Here is a 15,680-nt window from a genome sequence, read left to right as displayed (position 1 = left end):
AGTGCCCATTTCCCAATGCCAGTTCTGGCAATTATGCTTCTTTTCACATCTTTGATAATTTGACAGAAATAAATGGTACCTCATCACCAATGGCTATTTATTGATTAATAGTGTAGTTAAGCATATATTCATTGCTTTTTGTTCTTTTGTTTTGATTATATAAATTGTTCCAGTTTTTTAATGATTTTTCCTTTGAGGTAGTTGTCATTTTTCTTAATGATTTGGTTTTTAAAACTTGTGTATATTTAGCATTATCTCCGTGAAATGTTGTAAATATAGGCTCAATTGTGCTCCATCATTGGACTGCATCCAAATGCAAGAGGGGTTTTGGAAAAGGAAGATTATAAAACATTAGCTATAGAACCTTTTCTCCTTAAACCAAAATAAAAATCATTGCTTTTGAAGAAATAAAGTTCAATGTTCTGACTGGACACCTGTAAACCAAGGTGGTCTATCTATGCTACTTTAGGGGCCAGAAGAGTCTCACTGAGCTTTAGAAAGGAGCATTTACCATTTCCTTTATTTTTAGACACTATTTTTAGAGGATGGCGCTGGGAGCACTTTCAATTAAAAAGAAACGAAAGCTTGTAACCTCTAGCAGGAAGGTAGCAGCATATGTGTGTACGTAAAGTACCTTTTATACACCATTTTTACAGTTTCTAAATGGAGAACAGGCACAGGAAAGAAAAGTGCTTTGAAGGAGCTCCCAGTGGCCTCACTTGGAGCCTCAATTCCAAGATTCCAGCATTTCTGAGCCAGCGATGAATTAGCCTCACTGGTAGTACCTGCTCTCTTGACCTTGATTCACTTACTCATCAGCAAAGTAGTGTGGCTTAGACTTAGAATTAGAATAAAGGGCAGAAATGGCCAGGGCATAAGATTTCCTGAGTTGGCCTCAGCAAAAGGGGCAAGAACCAGGTTCAGTTTTTCTTTGAGAACCAGGTTCCCTGTTTTCCTTTAAGAACCAGGTTCAGGTTTTTTTAAATAATGAGGTTCAGGTTTTTCTTTGGGAACCAGGTTCCGTTTTTCTTTAAGAACTACATTCCTGTTTTTCTTAGCACACAAGGAGCCATAGTCTACCGGCTCCAGGGACTCACCGCTACGGGAAGTGTGTGCCTCCAGGACATTTCCAACTAGAGAGTAATTCTGCACTAAAACCTGTGGACTGACCAAGCGATAGCTCATTCATTTAACAATTACAAATCGGGCTCCTGCTGTCCATAGGATGTAGAGTAGGAAGTCACCAGGAGGGCTCACAAATTCCCTCATGTGAATAATGAAAGGTAGAACTATTTTAATCACCTTTCATCAATTGTAACAAAGGTAACTACATTTAAAAAGTAGTACACTAATAAAAAAAAGTGCTATCATTAGTTCTAACATGTTCAACACCAATGCAAGGTGGCGTGGTATATGGGAATCCTGCGTGTGATACCTGATGGTTCTATAAACTCACAATGTCTCTAATGAAAAATATAAGGGGAAAAAAAAAAAAAGCAGGTGTGACCAAAGCTTACAGTATAAAAGTATAAATAAGAGTAGCCCACAGGAGAAAGTGAACGTTTTCTGGAAAAGTTGTCAAATGCTTGATAATTTGGAGGAAGGTGTGAATTTTTTGAAGATGGGGACAAAATAGAAGGTTCATGGAAAATGTCGCAGGTGAGCCAGCTTTTGTAAGCTCCATGGAGGATGCCTACTTGGGGTGAGAGCCGGGCTGCAAGGGCCCCAGGAGTGGAGGGCACGTTTGGACCAGGCAGGGCTGGTCGGCATGGCTCTGGGCAGGGCAGGTAGAGGTGAGCACTAGAAATGACAGGACTGGAGGCTGCAGGGTTGGACAGCAGAGAGGCCCTGAGAGTGGAGGACAGTGAGGATTTGCGCTGGCCACCAGCTGGCAGAGACGGTAACAACTCAAATGTACGGGGCGCCTGGCATTTACTGCACGCCCTGCCAAGCACAACATGGCTGGCCCGTCTGGGGAGTGTGCCCAGGCAGGGGTGGCAGGAGCCCAGGCTGGTGGGGGCTGGACAGCTGGTCTGCTGCTCCTGACATCTGGCAGAGATGCCGGAAGCTTCCGCCAGAGCAGGGCTGCCGGCCGTCTGGTGGCGTCAGAGCTTTACCAGCACGGAGCGGCCCCCAGGGTTGCAGAGCCGTGGCTGGGGGTGTCTGCACGAGCGTGCAGCCTTCGGCTCCAGGGCGTTTGGACGCGCCAAGCACTAGGGTCTCAGGAGTCCAGGTGCCCTGACCTCACCTCTAGGTCCTCATTTCCGTATTCATCATGAGTGAAGCAGTAGGTGTTCCAGGGCCTCACTGGAGAGCAGTGCGGGGCACAGCCGCGCAGCCTCCTGGAGCGCAGGCTGTGCTGGTGCTTGTGGCCTTGGGGGGCGTTTCTTGAGTCCGGTTCAGCCCCCACACTCACGAGGCCCCCTCTGCTGCCCTTACGTTTTCCTCCTACATGCGCGCGTCCTCACAAAAGCCAAGCTCTTTGGGGGACAGAACCTGAGCCCTGGGGGGCGTGTCTTGGGGACGAAAGTGGGTGTGCCCTGCCAGCGTCCCCGTTCTCTGGGGCATCGGCTGGGGCGGGCGGCACATGGCATCCGCTCTCTCTGCAGGTGCACAGTTCTCAGCAGCGAGTCAGCGGCCTGCAAGGGTGGAGGTGGAAGGTGGGAGGGCAGGGGTGGCCAGGGGACGCCCTGCCCAGGCGAGCGGGCTGTGTTTTCCCCAGGAGTGGGGCTCCCGCAGGGCACGGCAGGGGCGACGGCTCCCTGCGGCCGTTGATGGCGCCAGCTTGGCGCCTGAACTAGGATTCGCAGCCGGATTAATTTCCCTACGTAAGTAGTAGAGGAAAATGGCGTGAAAGTGCCGCTCAAAAGTCTTCCCAGCCCACGTTGCAGGCTTTGTTTCCCTCTGTGATTACGAGAAAAGGCCATTTGTTTAATTAACTTGGAAAGCGTCAAACTCCCACACAGGGCCTCCTGTCAGCCCTTAGGCGCTCTGCGAGCCCCCTGCGGGGAGCGCGTGTGCTTGGTCTGGCCCCTACCTGGAGGACAGCCCAGCCGAGGGCAGCGGACACTCAGTGGACGCACGGGCAGCCCGGCCGAGGGCAGCGGACACTCAGTGGACACACGGGCAGCCCAGCCGAGGGCAGCGGACCCTCAGTGGACAGACGGGCAGCCCGGCCGAGGGCAGCGGACCCTCAGTGGACGCACGGGCAGCCCGGCCGAGGGCAGCGGACCCTCAGTGGACGCACGGGCAGCCCGGCCGAGGGCAGCGGACACTCAGTGGACGCACGGGCAGCCCGGCCGAGGGCAGCGGACACTCAGTGGACGCACGGGCAGCCCGGCCGAGGGCAGCGGACACTCAGTGGACGCACGGGCAGCCCGGCCGAGGGCAGCGGACACTCAGTGGACACGCGAGGTCGGGAGTCGCTGTCACCTGCCTCGGGAGCCAGGCCCGAGGGAAGGAAGGCTTGGACGCTCCATGCCAAGGCTCCTGATCCGTCAATTAGGGAAAGAAAGAACCTCCCAGGGCAGTCTGCAGTCAGTGAGCTGACATGGGTGCTCAGGCCGATGACCGCGAAGCAGGATGCAGAGGGTCAGGGAGCTGGCTCTGGGGGCGGAGAGGTGGGAGAAGGATACGCAGAAGCGAGGGGTGTTTGAGTTGGGTGTTGAAGGGTAAGTAGGAGTGTGTGGAAGTTGGGCCTGAAATACGGGGCGTGTTGGTGAGCATGAGTGGGTTAGTGTGGCTGAAACCATGGTGTAAATGGACCATCAAGCAGGGGAGAGGCAAGGCTGGAGGGGCAGGGCCTCCTGAGGTGCTCCCGAGGCAGCTTCAGCTCAGCTGTGGGCGGTGAGAAGCCGGGGGTTTCAGTGGACCTCTGGCTGCGGAGATGGTGTTTCGACAGTTATCTGTGGAGCCCCCAGTGCAGCCCTGAGGGCCCAGGGCAGTCATTCTGGGGGAGCAGGGGACCGCAAGAGCAGGCAGTGGGCTGAGGGCGAGGGTGCTGCAGGCTGTGTGGGCGGCCCTAGATGAGGGAGTCGGCCTGGCACGCCGGCTCGAGCTGGACGGGGGTAGCCGTGCCGGGGAGGAATTTGGAGCCTGTGCACGTGGACTGGCAGTCCCGCTCTTTGGAAGAGTCAGGGAGAGCTCAGGCACTCTCAGTCTGACCCCTCTGCTTTGCAGAGAGGCTGGCGTGGGCAGAGGCTCGTCGCTGGTTCAGCTTCTCCCGCGCGTGTGTGAAGCCAGGACTCGGGCGCAGGTCTGCTCGCGCCTGTCGTCCACGTTCTGTCCACCTTGCTCCTTGCTGAGAGCACCGCGTGGCGCTCACCCTGCCGGCCACGTGTGCTTGTGGTCGCTGGGCTTCAGGGACGGGAGGCGAGCACCGAACTACGGCAGCGGCACCTGCTGAGCGCTGGGAGCGTCAGCGGGAACCAGGGCCAGCGCCTTGAGCGAGGCTGCTGGTGTAGACGATTCCTCTATTTTCTCTGTATTCTGAACCTCAAAGAGGAAGCAACTTAGAGAAGGATAGAGAGGGCGCAAGTGGGCTGAATCCAAGAAGACGGCTGGCAGGTACTTTTGAGGCGCTCACATGCTTGTGGGAGGAACTTTTAAGGCCTCCTGTCTGCTTGGGTTTTCCTCTTTACTGAAGCGTGTTATTAAAATTGCACGAGGCTTCTGTTCTCTGAAGTATTCTTTTGGAACTGTGCCTGCATGGAAGGCGGGAATCAGCGGATTCCAGCTGGGGCACGCCGTGACCCTGCCCACATGCCACTCTCTATTGTCCTGGACTGTGTCGAACGAGGATACTATGAGATGACAGCAAAATAATAAAATCAGCAACACCAATAAAACAGGAGATCTTTCCCAAGTGCATCGTGGGTGCCCGGCGTTGCTGAAAGCACTTGCTGCTTGGAGCTCCGAGGGGTGGGCTCTGTCACCAGCCTCCCGTCACCAGCCTCCCCTCACCAGTGAGTAAACGGAGGCACACAGAAGCAGCACCCCGCCCAAGGGGCCAGAGTTGGACCTCACATCTGAGAAGCTGTGGTTGTGGTGGGAGGATGGGAGGTTTTTAAAAAATACAACGTATCCAAAATGTCTCCGGCAGCTCCTACACTGGGGTGTTGAGGGAGAGAAGGAAGAAGCTCTCTCCCGGTGGTAAGGCTCTTCCACCTTCACAGCAAGACAAGGAGGATGAGGATGAGACTGTCTTGAAAACTCAAAAGCTAGCGTGACTGTCCTGCCTACAAGGGATTGGGAAGATGGAGAATCACTTTCCTTGGGACATCTGAAGCTTCAACCTGCCAGCCTGCTCTCTGAGTTTAGGACGATTAGAAGAAGAGCGTCTTTGGCATTTCGCGGTTCCACCCGCCCCACCTGCTCATTAGCATTCATTCACTAACTGGGGCTCCTGTTTGCTTTTGGCAAACATCTGCTAGCTGCTGCTTTCCTTCCCAGAGTCTCGACAAACAATGCCCTTGGTTACAAAGAGGAATATTTATAAGCAACGGAAAGCTCAAACAAGGACTGGATGGCCTCGTTAACATCTTGGGGAGTCTTATTTTTTCAAACCTTTAAAATTCATCCCCTAAAGTCTGTTCCACTTTCAGTCTCCATAATTTTGGGGTTTTTGCTTGTCTGCTCTTATTCCTTCTTAGAAACTTCGTTGGGGGAGGGAGAAGCATGGGGCTAGGAGCCATTTGCCGTCTCTAAAGAGATTTCCCCAGACCCCTCCCCCGCCGTCAGTGCGGGGAGCTGGTGCGGCTGCAGGGGAGGGGTACCCCTGAACTTCACTCCCCCTCCACTGTGGGGCCTCCTGTTTAAGGAGGAAAAGTTGGGGCTTGAGGCAGAGAGGCCCTAGTGCAAGGATCAAAGCTGGAAGGGTTTTTAGAATCTACCAACCCACTCCCTGGTTTTGCAAAGGAAAGCTTGGTCCTTTAAAAGCTCAAAAGAAGCTTGGAAGAAGCCCAATACCTCTAGTGCCCCTACCTTAAAACGGCGTTCACTCTTTATTATCTACTTATAAAAGCAATGTATTTAATGATAGCAACTCTTTCCAGAAGTCAAATTCAGAAAAGTCTAAAGAAAGAAATTGAAAATTTCCTATAGTACGAACACTCAAAGATGACCATGGCTAACCCTCTGCTTTGGATCTTTTTGTCATTTTATTTCACATATACACGTTTTAATAGTAACTAAGTTTGGATCATACCTTTCATACTGTTTTGTAACCTTTTTAGAATTGCTCTCTTAAAATTTTCTTACACTCTTTTTTTTTTATTAAATTTCTCTCTCCTTTCCCTTCCCTGCCCCAGTTGTCTGCTCTCTGTGTCCATTCACTGTGTGTTCTTCTGTGTCCGCTTCTATTCTTGTCAGTGGCACCGGGAATCTGTGTCTCTTTTTTGTTGCATCATCTTGCTGCGTCAGCTCTCTGTGTGTGCGGTGCCACTCCTGGGCAGGCTGAACTTTCTTTCATGCTGGGCGGCTCTCCTTACGGGGTGCACTCCTTGTGTGTGGGACTCCCCTACGTGGGGGACACGGCACTTCTTGCGTGCCTCAGCACTGTGCATGGGCCAGCTCCACACGGGTCAAGGAGGCCCTGGGTTTGAACCCTGGACCTCCCATGTGGTAGGCAGATGCTCTATCCATCGAGCCAAGTCCGCTTCCCCTTACACTCTTAGTATTCCTCAAGAACATGCCTTTTAATTTATAGGGAGCTCCACTTCATGGGTGTTCAAGCTCGACTCCACCAATTCCCTATCAGGGGACATTTGGTGAAATTAGCTTCATTTTTCTATTATAAAACACAGGTGCACCTTTCATTATTTCCTTAGAATAAGTTCCAAGCTTATGAACATTTTTTAGGTTCAGTTTCCCCTTATAAACTTTTTGCCTGCCTACAATTCCAGTTTCTCTGAACTGCCAACAACAGTAGGGACTGGACTTCTAAATATGTGCAGATGTTTGGGGGAAACATGTCCCAGCGTGGCCCTGCCTTGTTGGCCTCCATGCGGGGCCTGGCTGCCCGGTGGCCCCTCTCAGCTGCCTGAGGGCAGTTACAGTGTCTAGCCCCTCTGTCTCCCAGACTTGGGACAAGGAGGAAGAAGACAGGAACAATAAATGTGGAGAGGGCTTAGTTTTTGAGAGGACGTCCACATTTTACAGCATGACGCTCGTGGAGAGAGTAGGCTGGGAGCGTGGCATGCACGTGGCACCCTGCCACCCACCCACCTCGAGCTTGGCCAGTCAGTCCCAGCCCCTGGCCCCAGACGAGGCTCCTCCATCCTCCTCAGCTCCTAATGCCATTGAAGTTGGCACAGGAGCCAGACCTGTGTGCTTCTCTGGGCTCCTCAGGCAGTGTGCAGAGCCCTGCTGTACTCGTTCCTTGAGAGGTGGGTGGTGGGGAGGGCAGAGAGGGAAGCACCTGCACAGCTTGGCTTTGGAAACCAGCATCTCTTCTCTGTCAGCATCTGGGCGAGAACCAAGCTCTACAACCTTTTCCCCACTTCCTGGCATTCTCCATACCAGTAGCTACCCTATTCTTTTCCTACTACTTTGAGTGATCTGGAAAGTTGGAGCCTCTGCAATGCATGAAGCTTTTATTAAAATGAAGAGCACCAGCTCTTTGTCCCCTGACACCCAGGAAAGGTCAGTCATGCCTGCATCACCAATTAACTGGCTTCTTTCTAGTCTGTAGGCCCGTCCACTGCCACCTGTAGTCTGTGTCATCTATGGACAATGTCAGCTCAGTTGCCTGGTTCCAAAATAGTTTTCTCTTTATTGTCAAGTTCTTTGCCAAAATTGTGTTGCACCACATGGGGAAGCCCTTACAGATACCACACGTGCACACACGGCACACGGAGTTTACTCGTACCTGTTCCGGTCAAGGAAGTCTTGCTGATGCGCTTATGTAAACAGCACTGTCCTCGGGGATTTCTGGGAAAGGGCCGTGTGTTTTGAAAGGGCCGTGAAGAGTGGTTTGCAGCTGTCCTTGTTGAAGCTGCCGTTTGTAGGGCGAGCACTAGCCTGGACGTGGTTGTGGTGTATTGGTCAGCGTCCCACACAAGACCTAAGTGGAACGGGAGAGCCTTTCCGCCGCTCACAGCCGCCCAGTCGTCCCTGCAGAGACTCAGGCAGCTCTCCTGCTCCCGAGGGGCAGCGCATCTGGACTGGGCGTAAACCTTGGTCCAGCTGGGAACAGGTTAAACACGGACAGCGATTGGATGGCTGAGCGGTTGGACTCTACACCTGGAACGTGGACCTCAGGTGTTTGCCAAATAGGTACAGATGGGCTTGCTCTGCCTGCCAGCCAATGGGGAAGGAAAAGGAACAGGAGAAATGGTGACTCGTTTAGCCGAAGAGAGACCAGCCGCAGCTGGCACTGAGAACAATGTGAAAAGCTATTTCCTACATTACTGTTTTATGGAATGTAATTTTAGACATTTCAGTGAGAGGACATTTTGGTTATTTTATTATACCTGCTTGATCTAACCTGGAGATAAGTTTATTCATATTTTGAACCCTTATTTAAAAGGTTAATTGATTCTTGTTTATGTCACTAAACTATTGACAGTTTGTACCAAAAAATACTAATTTATGCAAAATGCCATTCTCATCCCAAAGTTAATGTTTCAGTCTCTAAAAGGTTGTACCTTAGAAAGCACAGACACCAGCCCTTCTTCTGGTGGGGTGCAGGGGGAGTCAGCACCGCACAGTGGTGACGCGGCGCTCACCTGGAGCTCTGTGGCTTGAGGCAGGGAGAGTGGAAAAGGTGAGGGCAGGAGACCGTCCATCCGCCACAACAGCCTGCACTCAGCACCCCACAGGTGAGCGAGAGCCCGATGTCCAGGCGGCACTGTGCCTGTTTTCCAGGTCAGGAAACTGAGGCACAGACTGTTGATGTGGCTTGCCCTAGTTGCAGGGAGGAAGGGAAGCATAGAAAGAGGGCAGGCTGGAAGTGCCGTGCCCTGGCTGGCAGGGAGGGGGGCTCGCCAGGTGGAAACCAGGTGGTCATCTGTGAAGCTCCTTTCCCAAACCCTCCCAATCAGCAGGAGAAGTCCCCAAATTCCAGGGCCTTTCCCATCCTGGGCACCACGTCCCTGTCCATCCAGGTGGCTTCTAAGGTCCCGGCAGGTGAGGTGCATTCAGGGGTGTCATAAGTGTCCCCCAGGGCCCTCAGTGCAGCCCCCTGCCCCCCACCCCACCCTAAGTGCAGCCTAACGCCCCCAGGGGCCTCAGTGCAGCCCCCTGCCCCCCAGGGCCCTCAGTGCTGCCCCCTGCCCCCCCACCCCACCCTAAGTGCAGCCTAACGCCCCCAGGGGCCTCAGTGCAGCCCCCTGCCCCCCACCCCACCCTAAGTGCAGCCTAACGCCCCCAGGGGCCTCAGTGCAGCCCCCTGCCCCCCACCCCACCCTAAGTGCAGCCTAACGCCCCCAGGGGCCTCAGTGCAGCCCCCTGCCCCCCACCCCACCCTAAGTGCAGCCTAACGCCCCCAGGGGCCTCAGTGCAACCCCCTGCCCCCCACCCCACCCTAAGTGCAGCCTAACGCCCCCAGGGGCCTCAGTGCAGCCCCCTGCCCCCCAGGGCCCTCAGTGCTGCCCCCTGCCCCCCCACCCCACCCTAAGTGCAGCCTAACGCCCCCAGGGGCCTCAGTGCAACCCCCTGCCCCCCACCCCACCCTAAGTACTGCCCATTCCCCCACCCCACCCCCACCTTAGGTGCAGTCCCCCACCCCCCAGGGGCCTCAGTGCAGCCCCCTGCCCCCCCACCCCACCCTAAGTGCAGCCTAACGAACCCAGGGGCCTCAGTGCAGCCCCCAATCCCCTCTGGGGCCCCCTCCCCATCCTCCCAGCCCTTCCTGCTGGCCCCTCTGCAGGTGTCAGGAAGAGACCAGGGGATTCCACTGAACCCAGATGAGACACCCCTCCTCTTGGGCAGGCCCCGGAGTCCTCCCTCTTGGTTCCTTCTTCACCCAGTGCTGGGTGCCGAGGATGAGGCAGCCCTGACCTCTGGGGTCAGATGGGGTCAGAGGGTGGAGCCGCAGCTGGGAAGACCTGCACGGGGGTCTGCGGGAGGTTGGGAGCTCAGGAGACACGGCCTTGAGGAGGGAGCGCTTAGTGAAGCTGGGGGGCGGGGGCTTTACCATCCAGGCCGGGGGTCTCCTCTAGGGCGGGGGCTTTACCGTCCAGGCCGGGGGTCTGCGTGCACAGCCCAGAGGTGGAGGCTCAAGTTCAAGCTCAAGACCTGACACGCAGCTCCCCCTGCACCGCATGTGCTTCTGAGGGGCCGGGGGGCTGGAGAGGGGCCGGGGGCTGGAGAGGGGCCGGGGGCTGGAGAGGGGCCAGGGGGCTGGAGAGGGGCCGGGGGGCTGGAGAGGGGCCGGGGGGCTGGAGAAGGGCCGGGGGGCTGGAGAGGGGCCGGGGGGCTGGAGAAGGGCCAGGGGGCTGGAGAGGGGCCGGGGGGCTGGAGAGGGGCCGGGGGGCTGGAGAGGGGCCGGGGGGCTGGAGAAGGGCCGGGGGGCTGGAGAGGGGCCGGGAGCTGGAGAGGGGCCGGGGGCTGGAGAGGGGCCGGGGGGCTGGAGAAGGGCCAGGGGGCTGGAGAGGGGCCGGGGGGCTGGAGAGGGGCCGGGGGGCTGGAGAAGGGCCGGGGGGCTGGAGAGGGGCCGGGGGGCTGGAGAGGGGCCGGGAGCTGGAGAGGGGCCAGGGGGCTGGAGAGGGGCCGGGGGGCTGGAGAGGGGCCGGGGGGCTGGAGAGGGGCCGGGAGCTGGAGAGGGGCCAGGGGGCTGGAGAGGGGCCGGGGGGCTGGAGAGGGGCCGGGGGGCTGGAGAAGGGCCGGGGGGCTGGAGAGGGGCCGGGGGGCTGGAGAAGGGCCAGGGGGCTGGAGAAGGGCCGGGGGGCTGGAGAGGGGCCGGGGGGCTGGAGAAGGGCCGGGGGGCTGGAGAAGGGCCGGGGGGCTGGAGAGGGGCCGGGGGGCTGGAGAAGGGCCGGGGGGCTGGAGAAGGGCCGGGGGGCTGGAGAGGGGCCGGGGGGCTGGAGAAGGGCCAGGGGGCTGGAGAGGGGCCGGGAGCTGGAGAGGGGCCGGGGGCTGGAGAGGGGCCGGGAGCTGGAGAGGGGCCGGGAGCTGGAGAGGGGCCGGGAGCTGGAGAGGGGCCGGGGGCTGGAGAGGGGCCGGGGGCTGGAGAGGGGCCGGGAGCTGGAGAGGGGCCGGGAGCTGGAGAGGGGCCGGGAGCTGGAGAGGGGCCGGGGGGCTGGAGAGGGGCCGGGGGGCTGGAGAAGGGCCGGGGGGCTGGAGAGGGGCCGGGGGGCTGGAGAAGGGCCAGGGGGCTGGAGAAGGGCCGGGGGGCTGGAGAAGGGCCGGGGGGCTGGAGAGGGGCCGGGGGGCTGGAGAAGGGCCGGGAGCTGGAGAAGGGCCAGGGGGCTGGAGAGGGGCCGGGAGCTGGAGAGGGGCCGGGGGCTGGAGAGGGGCCGGGAGCTGGAGAGGGGCCGGGGGCTGGAGAGGGGCCGGGGCCTGCGCAGGGCCCAAGCCTGGTGAGGCGTTGGGCTTGTTTTAAGTTCTGGGGAGGCAGGCAGTGCTGTGGTCGTTGTGCCATTTAAAAACGTACTCTGATTGGATCGTCACGGGGCTGGCCGGGGGCGTCCTCAGGGGCAGCTGTTTGGGTCGCCCAGGCCAGCGGTGGTGGCTGCAGGGGGTGGTGCGTGACATGATCTGACGGGACAGTGGGCAGGACTTGCCGATGGGTCGGATGTGGGGGAATCACGGCAGGGGAGGGGAAAGCAGGATGGGGTCACCGGAGTTGGCGTTTCATTCTGGACAGGATCAGCTTTTTTCACGTCTTAATAAGTGATGGACAGAGGGGCAGCTGTCAGACGGAGGCGGGGCTCAGGGGTCCAGAATGTCTCCAGGGGCTGGGGGATCTGCCCCTCCACTCGTGTGCCACGGCTCCCCGGCGGGACACGAGGGCTGTGGGGCAGGCATGAAGGAGCAAAGGGCCCCCGTCGAGCCCCTGCCCTCCCAGCTCCCGCCCCGTCGAGCCCCTGCCCTCCCAGCTCCCGCCCCGTCAAGCCCCTGCCCTCACAGCTCCTGCCCCAGCCCCTGACACCACGGTCCATCCCACCCATGGCCAGAGCACACCTGAAGCACGGCCTTGACCGCACCGTGCTCACTGCCCTCCACGGGGCCCTCACTCGGCACGAGGCCTGTGACAGTGTTCAGGCCTTCCTCCCTCTCCCCCTCTCCTGCCTACCTCTGGGTTGGTGGACCTGCGTGGGATCTGGTTTTTAGGGTGTGGGGCTCCCTGGAAGCTTTGGGGACCAGGTGGGTGGTAGCTGGTGGGAGCCTCGAACCCCAGGCCATTGTGTCGTGGTGGGAGGAGCAGGGAAGGGAGAGGCAGGGCCCCACCAACCGCAGAGCGTGCACCCCACCCCACGTCACGTCAGCGTGGGCAGCCCGACCCCACCCCAGGGCCATGCGCCTTCGTATCATTTTGCAGTGTAAGTTCTAACTGCGCTCCAGCCTTATTTTACACACTTGAAGCGTGTGAGTCGCCAGGTGGAGAGGCCACGTGTGTTTTGTTTGGCTGCACGTCCTTTTATTATCTTCTCTTTACTGGGAGGTTAGAGCTGAGAAACGGTATCCACCGTGGGAGGTCGTGGGATTTGAAGGCGGTAGGAAGTGGCAGGAAGGGGCACGGTGGCTTAGCCAGACCTGCTTTGCGCAGGAGAGCCACATGCCTTTGTCCAAGGGGACATGGTCAGAGCGGCAAGGACGGCAGGCAGCAGGTGCAGGACGGGCCTGGGCACAGCGGGTCGAGGTCCCCTGGCTCGATGCCCCTCGAGGCCAGCCCCTGGGCTGGCTTCACACTCAGGAACTCGTTCCTCATCTGCAGCCCCAGGTATCTTGTGAGCAGGGCAGCAGCGCTCCCTGAGAACTGTCAGCGTCAGGGTGCGGGACCTGCCTCTGCCAGGGCCGCCCACGGGGCACGCTGCTCAGTGGCCACACGGGTCGTCAGTCTCCTGCATAGCCCGCCCTCCTGCCCTCCCTCCCTCCCCCTCCTTCCCACCTCCCGGCCTCCCCCCACCTTCCCCCTCCTTCCCCTCCCTCCTCCCCCTCCCTCCTCCTCCTCACCCTCCCTCCTCCCTCCCACCATCCTTCCACCCTCCCTCCCTCTGCAGTCGTTCAACTGTGCCAACACTTCTTAAATACTGATATTCACAGCAACTAAAAGATACCATAGAAGGTGGTTGTAAATAAAAAATAGACAGGCAGGCAGCTGGCTACTCTACAGTTTTTCCAATTAGGAATTGTCCAGGCCAATGTTTGCTGTGCAAATTCATTTGGAAATGGCCCGGAAGGTGAAATTACTTCAAACATAACTTTAGGAAGAGAGGAATCCACTTGCTTACTCAGCGTGATGTGGCGGTTAGAGGCTGGTTCTCCCCTTAGAGAATGTACAGCTTCGCCGGCTGGAAGCGCCAATGCTTTGTTGAGGCAAAGTCATTTCCGTTGAGGACGGTTCTTCTTGCTCAGATGAAGTCCCTTGCTCTTTCCCGTCTAACTGCCACACCAGCCAAGGCCTCCTCCACCCCTGGCTCCACGACGGCCTGTGCCTTTCCAGGAAAGCTTGGTTAAGTGTCTGTGACGCGAGCAGGTGTGCTCAGGGGTTGCGCGCCAGCTTCCCAGGCACGAGGCCCTGGGTTCCTTCCCTGGTACCTCCTGAAAAGTAGTAATAATGACTGATCGCCGCTGACTCCCAGGCCTTGGCTGCTGCTTCTGTGAAACGGGAATAGTTAAATGTGCGCCATCCGGAACAGCCAGTGGATTTCTGTTGATGATGACAGTAAAAAGTACCCATTTTTGGGTTCCCTCATAGGGCCAGGTAGAAGCTGGTGGCCTCTGTGTCATCTCATTTATTCCACTCTGCACAACCACCTGTGCGGCAGGGATTCCTGTCCTCATTTTACAGAAAAGAGAGTGAGAGCCGAGCTTGTGCTTTAGATGGGCATAAATTGAGGGTTTCAGCCCCCCAAACCTGCCCACCTGACTGTAAACCCTGGGCGTTCTGTGTTCACATTGTCAGTCTTACTTTTGCTGGTGAAATTTTTTTTTCAGAGATAGTATAAATCAGTAGTAGAGGAAAGTTGCAGGAAAGGGTGGTTAAAATTCTAAATAGCACAAGCAGCTTTTAGACACCTTTATAAATAATTTTAGAAATATCTCTGGAGGGAATTGACCCAAAGCTTGTCTCCCAGTGATCTCTACATGGTTAGCCTAGTTTAAGTTGTAACTTGCAATGGAAAGGCCATATCTCTTTAGGTATATATGTATATGTGCATATATATATCTTCAGGTATACATTATGTATTTCAAAGGGCTTGTCCTTGTATTCGTCAAAAATTGCGTTTTTATTGCATTAATGAAATTGTCTACACAAGTGCTTTCAGGATTGCTCACTAATAAATTAAAAAGTGCTAACTTACCTGGGACCACTTCTGGTCCGTGGTGAAAGTGTCTTTATGAGGAGTGAAAACTGGGAGGCCCGAGCCAAGCTTCGCATGGCAGTGAGCGTGCCCGCCTCTCCTCCCCTCCTCCCATCAGCGTTTACTTAATTTGCCGGATTTGTAAGAAATTGAATTCTGAACATGTCCAGAGAAAGGGCTGCGGAAGGGTCTGCCTGCAGCATTTCCAGAGTGCTGTGCGCAGATGTGCGGGACGCTCAGGCCTGAGCTGGGAGCGCAGAGGAGGGCGGGGCTCGCGCCTCCGTGGGGGAAGCAGGGGGGGAGGCCCGGGCAGCCTCTGGGGGCGCACGGGAGGAGGCGTTGGAGGCCTGGGTGAGGCCGGGGAGGGGAGCGGCCCCTTGCTGGAGTCAGCAGCGCTCATCCCGTCTTTCCGTTCCAGGTCCAACGCAGAAGATGCCTCCCAGCGCCAGCGCCATGGACTTCTTCCAGCTCTTTGTTCCCGACAACGTCCTCAAGAACATGGCGGTGCAGACCAACATGTACGCCAAGAAGTACCAGGAGCGGTTTGGGAGCGACGCGGCCTGGGCGGAGGTGACGCTGCCCGAGATGAAGGCCCTGCTGGGCTACATGATCTCCACCAGCATCTACCACTGCGAGTCCGTGCTCAGCATCTGGAGCAGCGGCTTCTACAGCAACCGGAGCATCGCGCTCGTCATGAGCCAGGCGCGCTTCGAGAAGATCCTCAAGTACTTCCACGTCGTGGCCTTCCGCTCCAGCCAGACCACGCACGGCCTCTACAAGGTCCAGCCCTTCCTCGACGCCCTGCAACACAGCTTCGACTCTGCCTTCAGGCCCTTCCAGACCCAGGTGAGGCGCCGGCACAGGGAAGCGCTGCGGGGCCCCTGGGGCCCTCTGCCTGGCCTTGGCGGGCACTGGAGGGCGAGAAGCAGGAGGGGCAATGTCCTGCTTTGGCTCTGGAGTCACCTCGAGGCTCTCCTGCTCTTTCTACATCCCATTAACCTGCAGGCTCCAAGTTAGGTCCAAAGAGCTCCACGCCAGAGACAACTCCAGACCCTGGCTCAAGCCAGCATTTCACTCTGAGCTGCGATTTCCCTCCTCCCCTCTCCCAGTCCTTCCTCTCCTTTAATTACACATTCTTTCCAAATTATGGTTTGCTCAGACTAATATTAATTTTGTCATTTTCTCTGAGTATATACTCACATGTTGGAGCTG

At 57.2% G+C, this 15,680-nt stretch overlaps 1 protein-coding gene across 1 annotated transcript in view; it reads left to right on the top strand.

Moving 5' to 3' along the window:
• PGBD5 (piggyBac transposable element derived 5) overlaps positions 1-15,680 on the top strand; it is a 95,469-nt gene that overhangs the window by 38,164 nt on the left and 41,625 nt on the right. The window contains exon 2 of the mRNA XM_058289716.1: positions 14,887-15,314. Within this exon, the coding sequence (XP_058145699.1) occupies positions 14,887-15,314 (428 nt within the window). The remainder of the gene's footprint in view (positions 1-14,886; positions 15,315-15,680) is intronic.

Source organism: Dasypus novemcinctus, chromosome 28, assembly GCF_030445035.2.
Source record: "Dasypus novemcinctus isolate mDasNov1 chromosome 28, mDasNov1.1.hap2, whole genome shotgun sequence".
Taxonomy (NCBI): domain Eukaryota; kingdom Metazoa; phylum Chordata; class Mammalia; order Cingulata; family Dasypodidae; genus Dasypus; species Dasypus novemcinctus.
The sequence above is the reverse complement of the archived record's forward strand: the minus strand, read 5'-3'. Positions and strand labels throughout refer to the sequence as shown.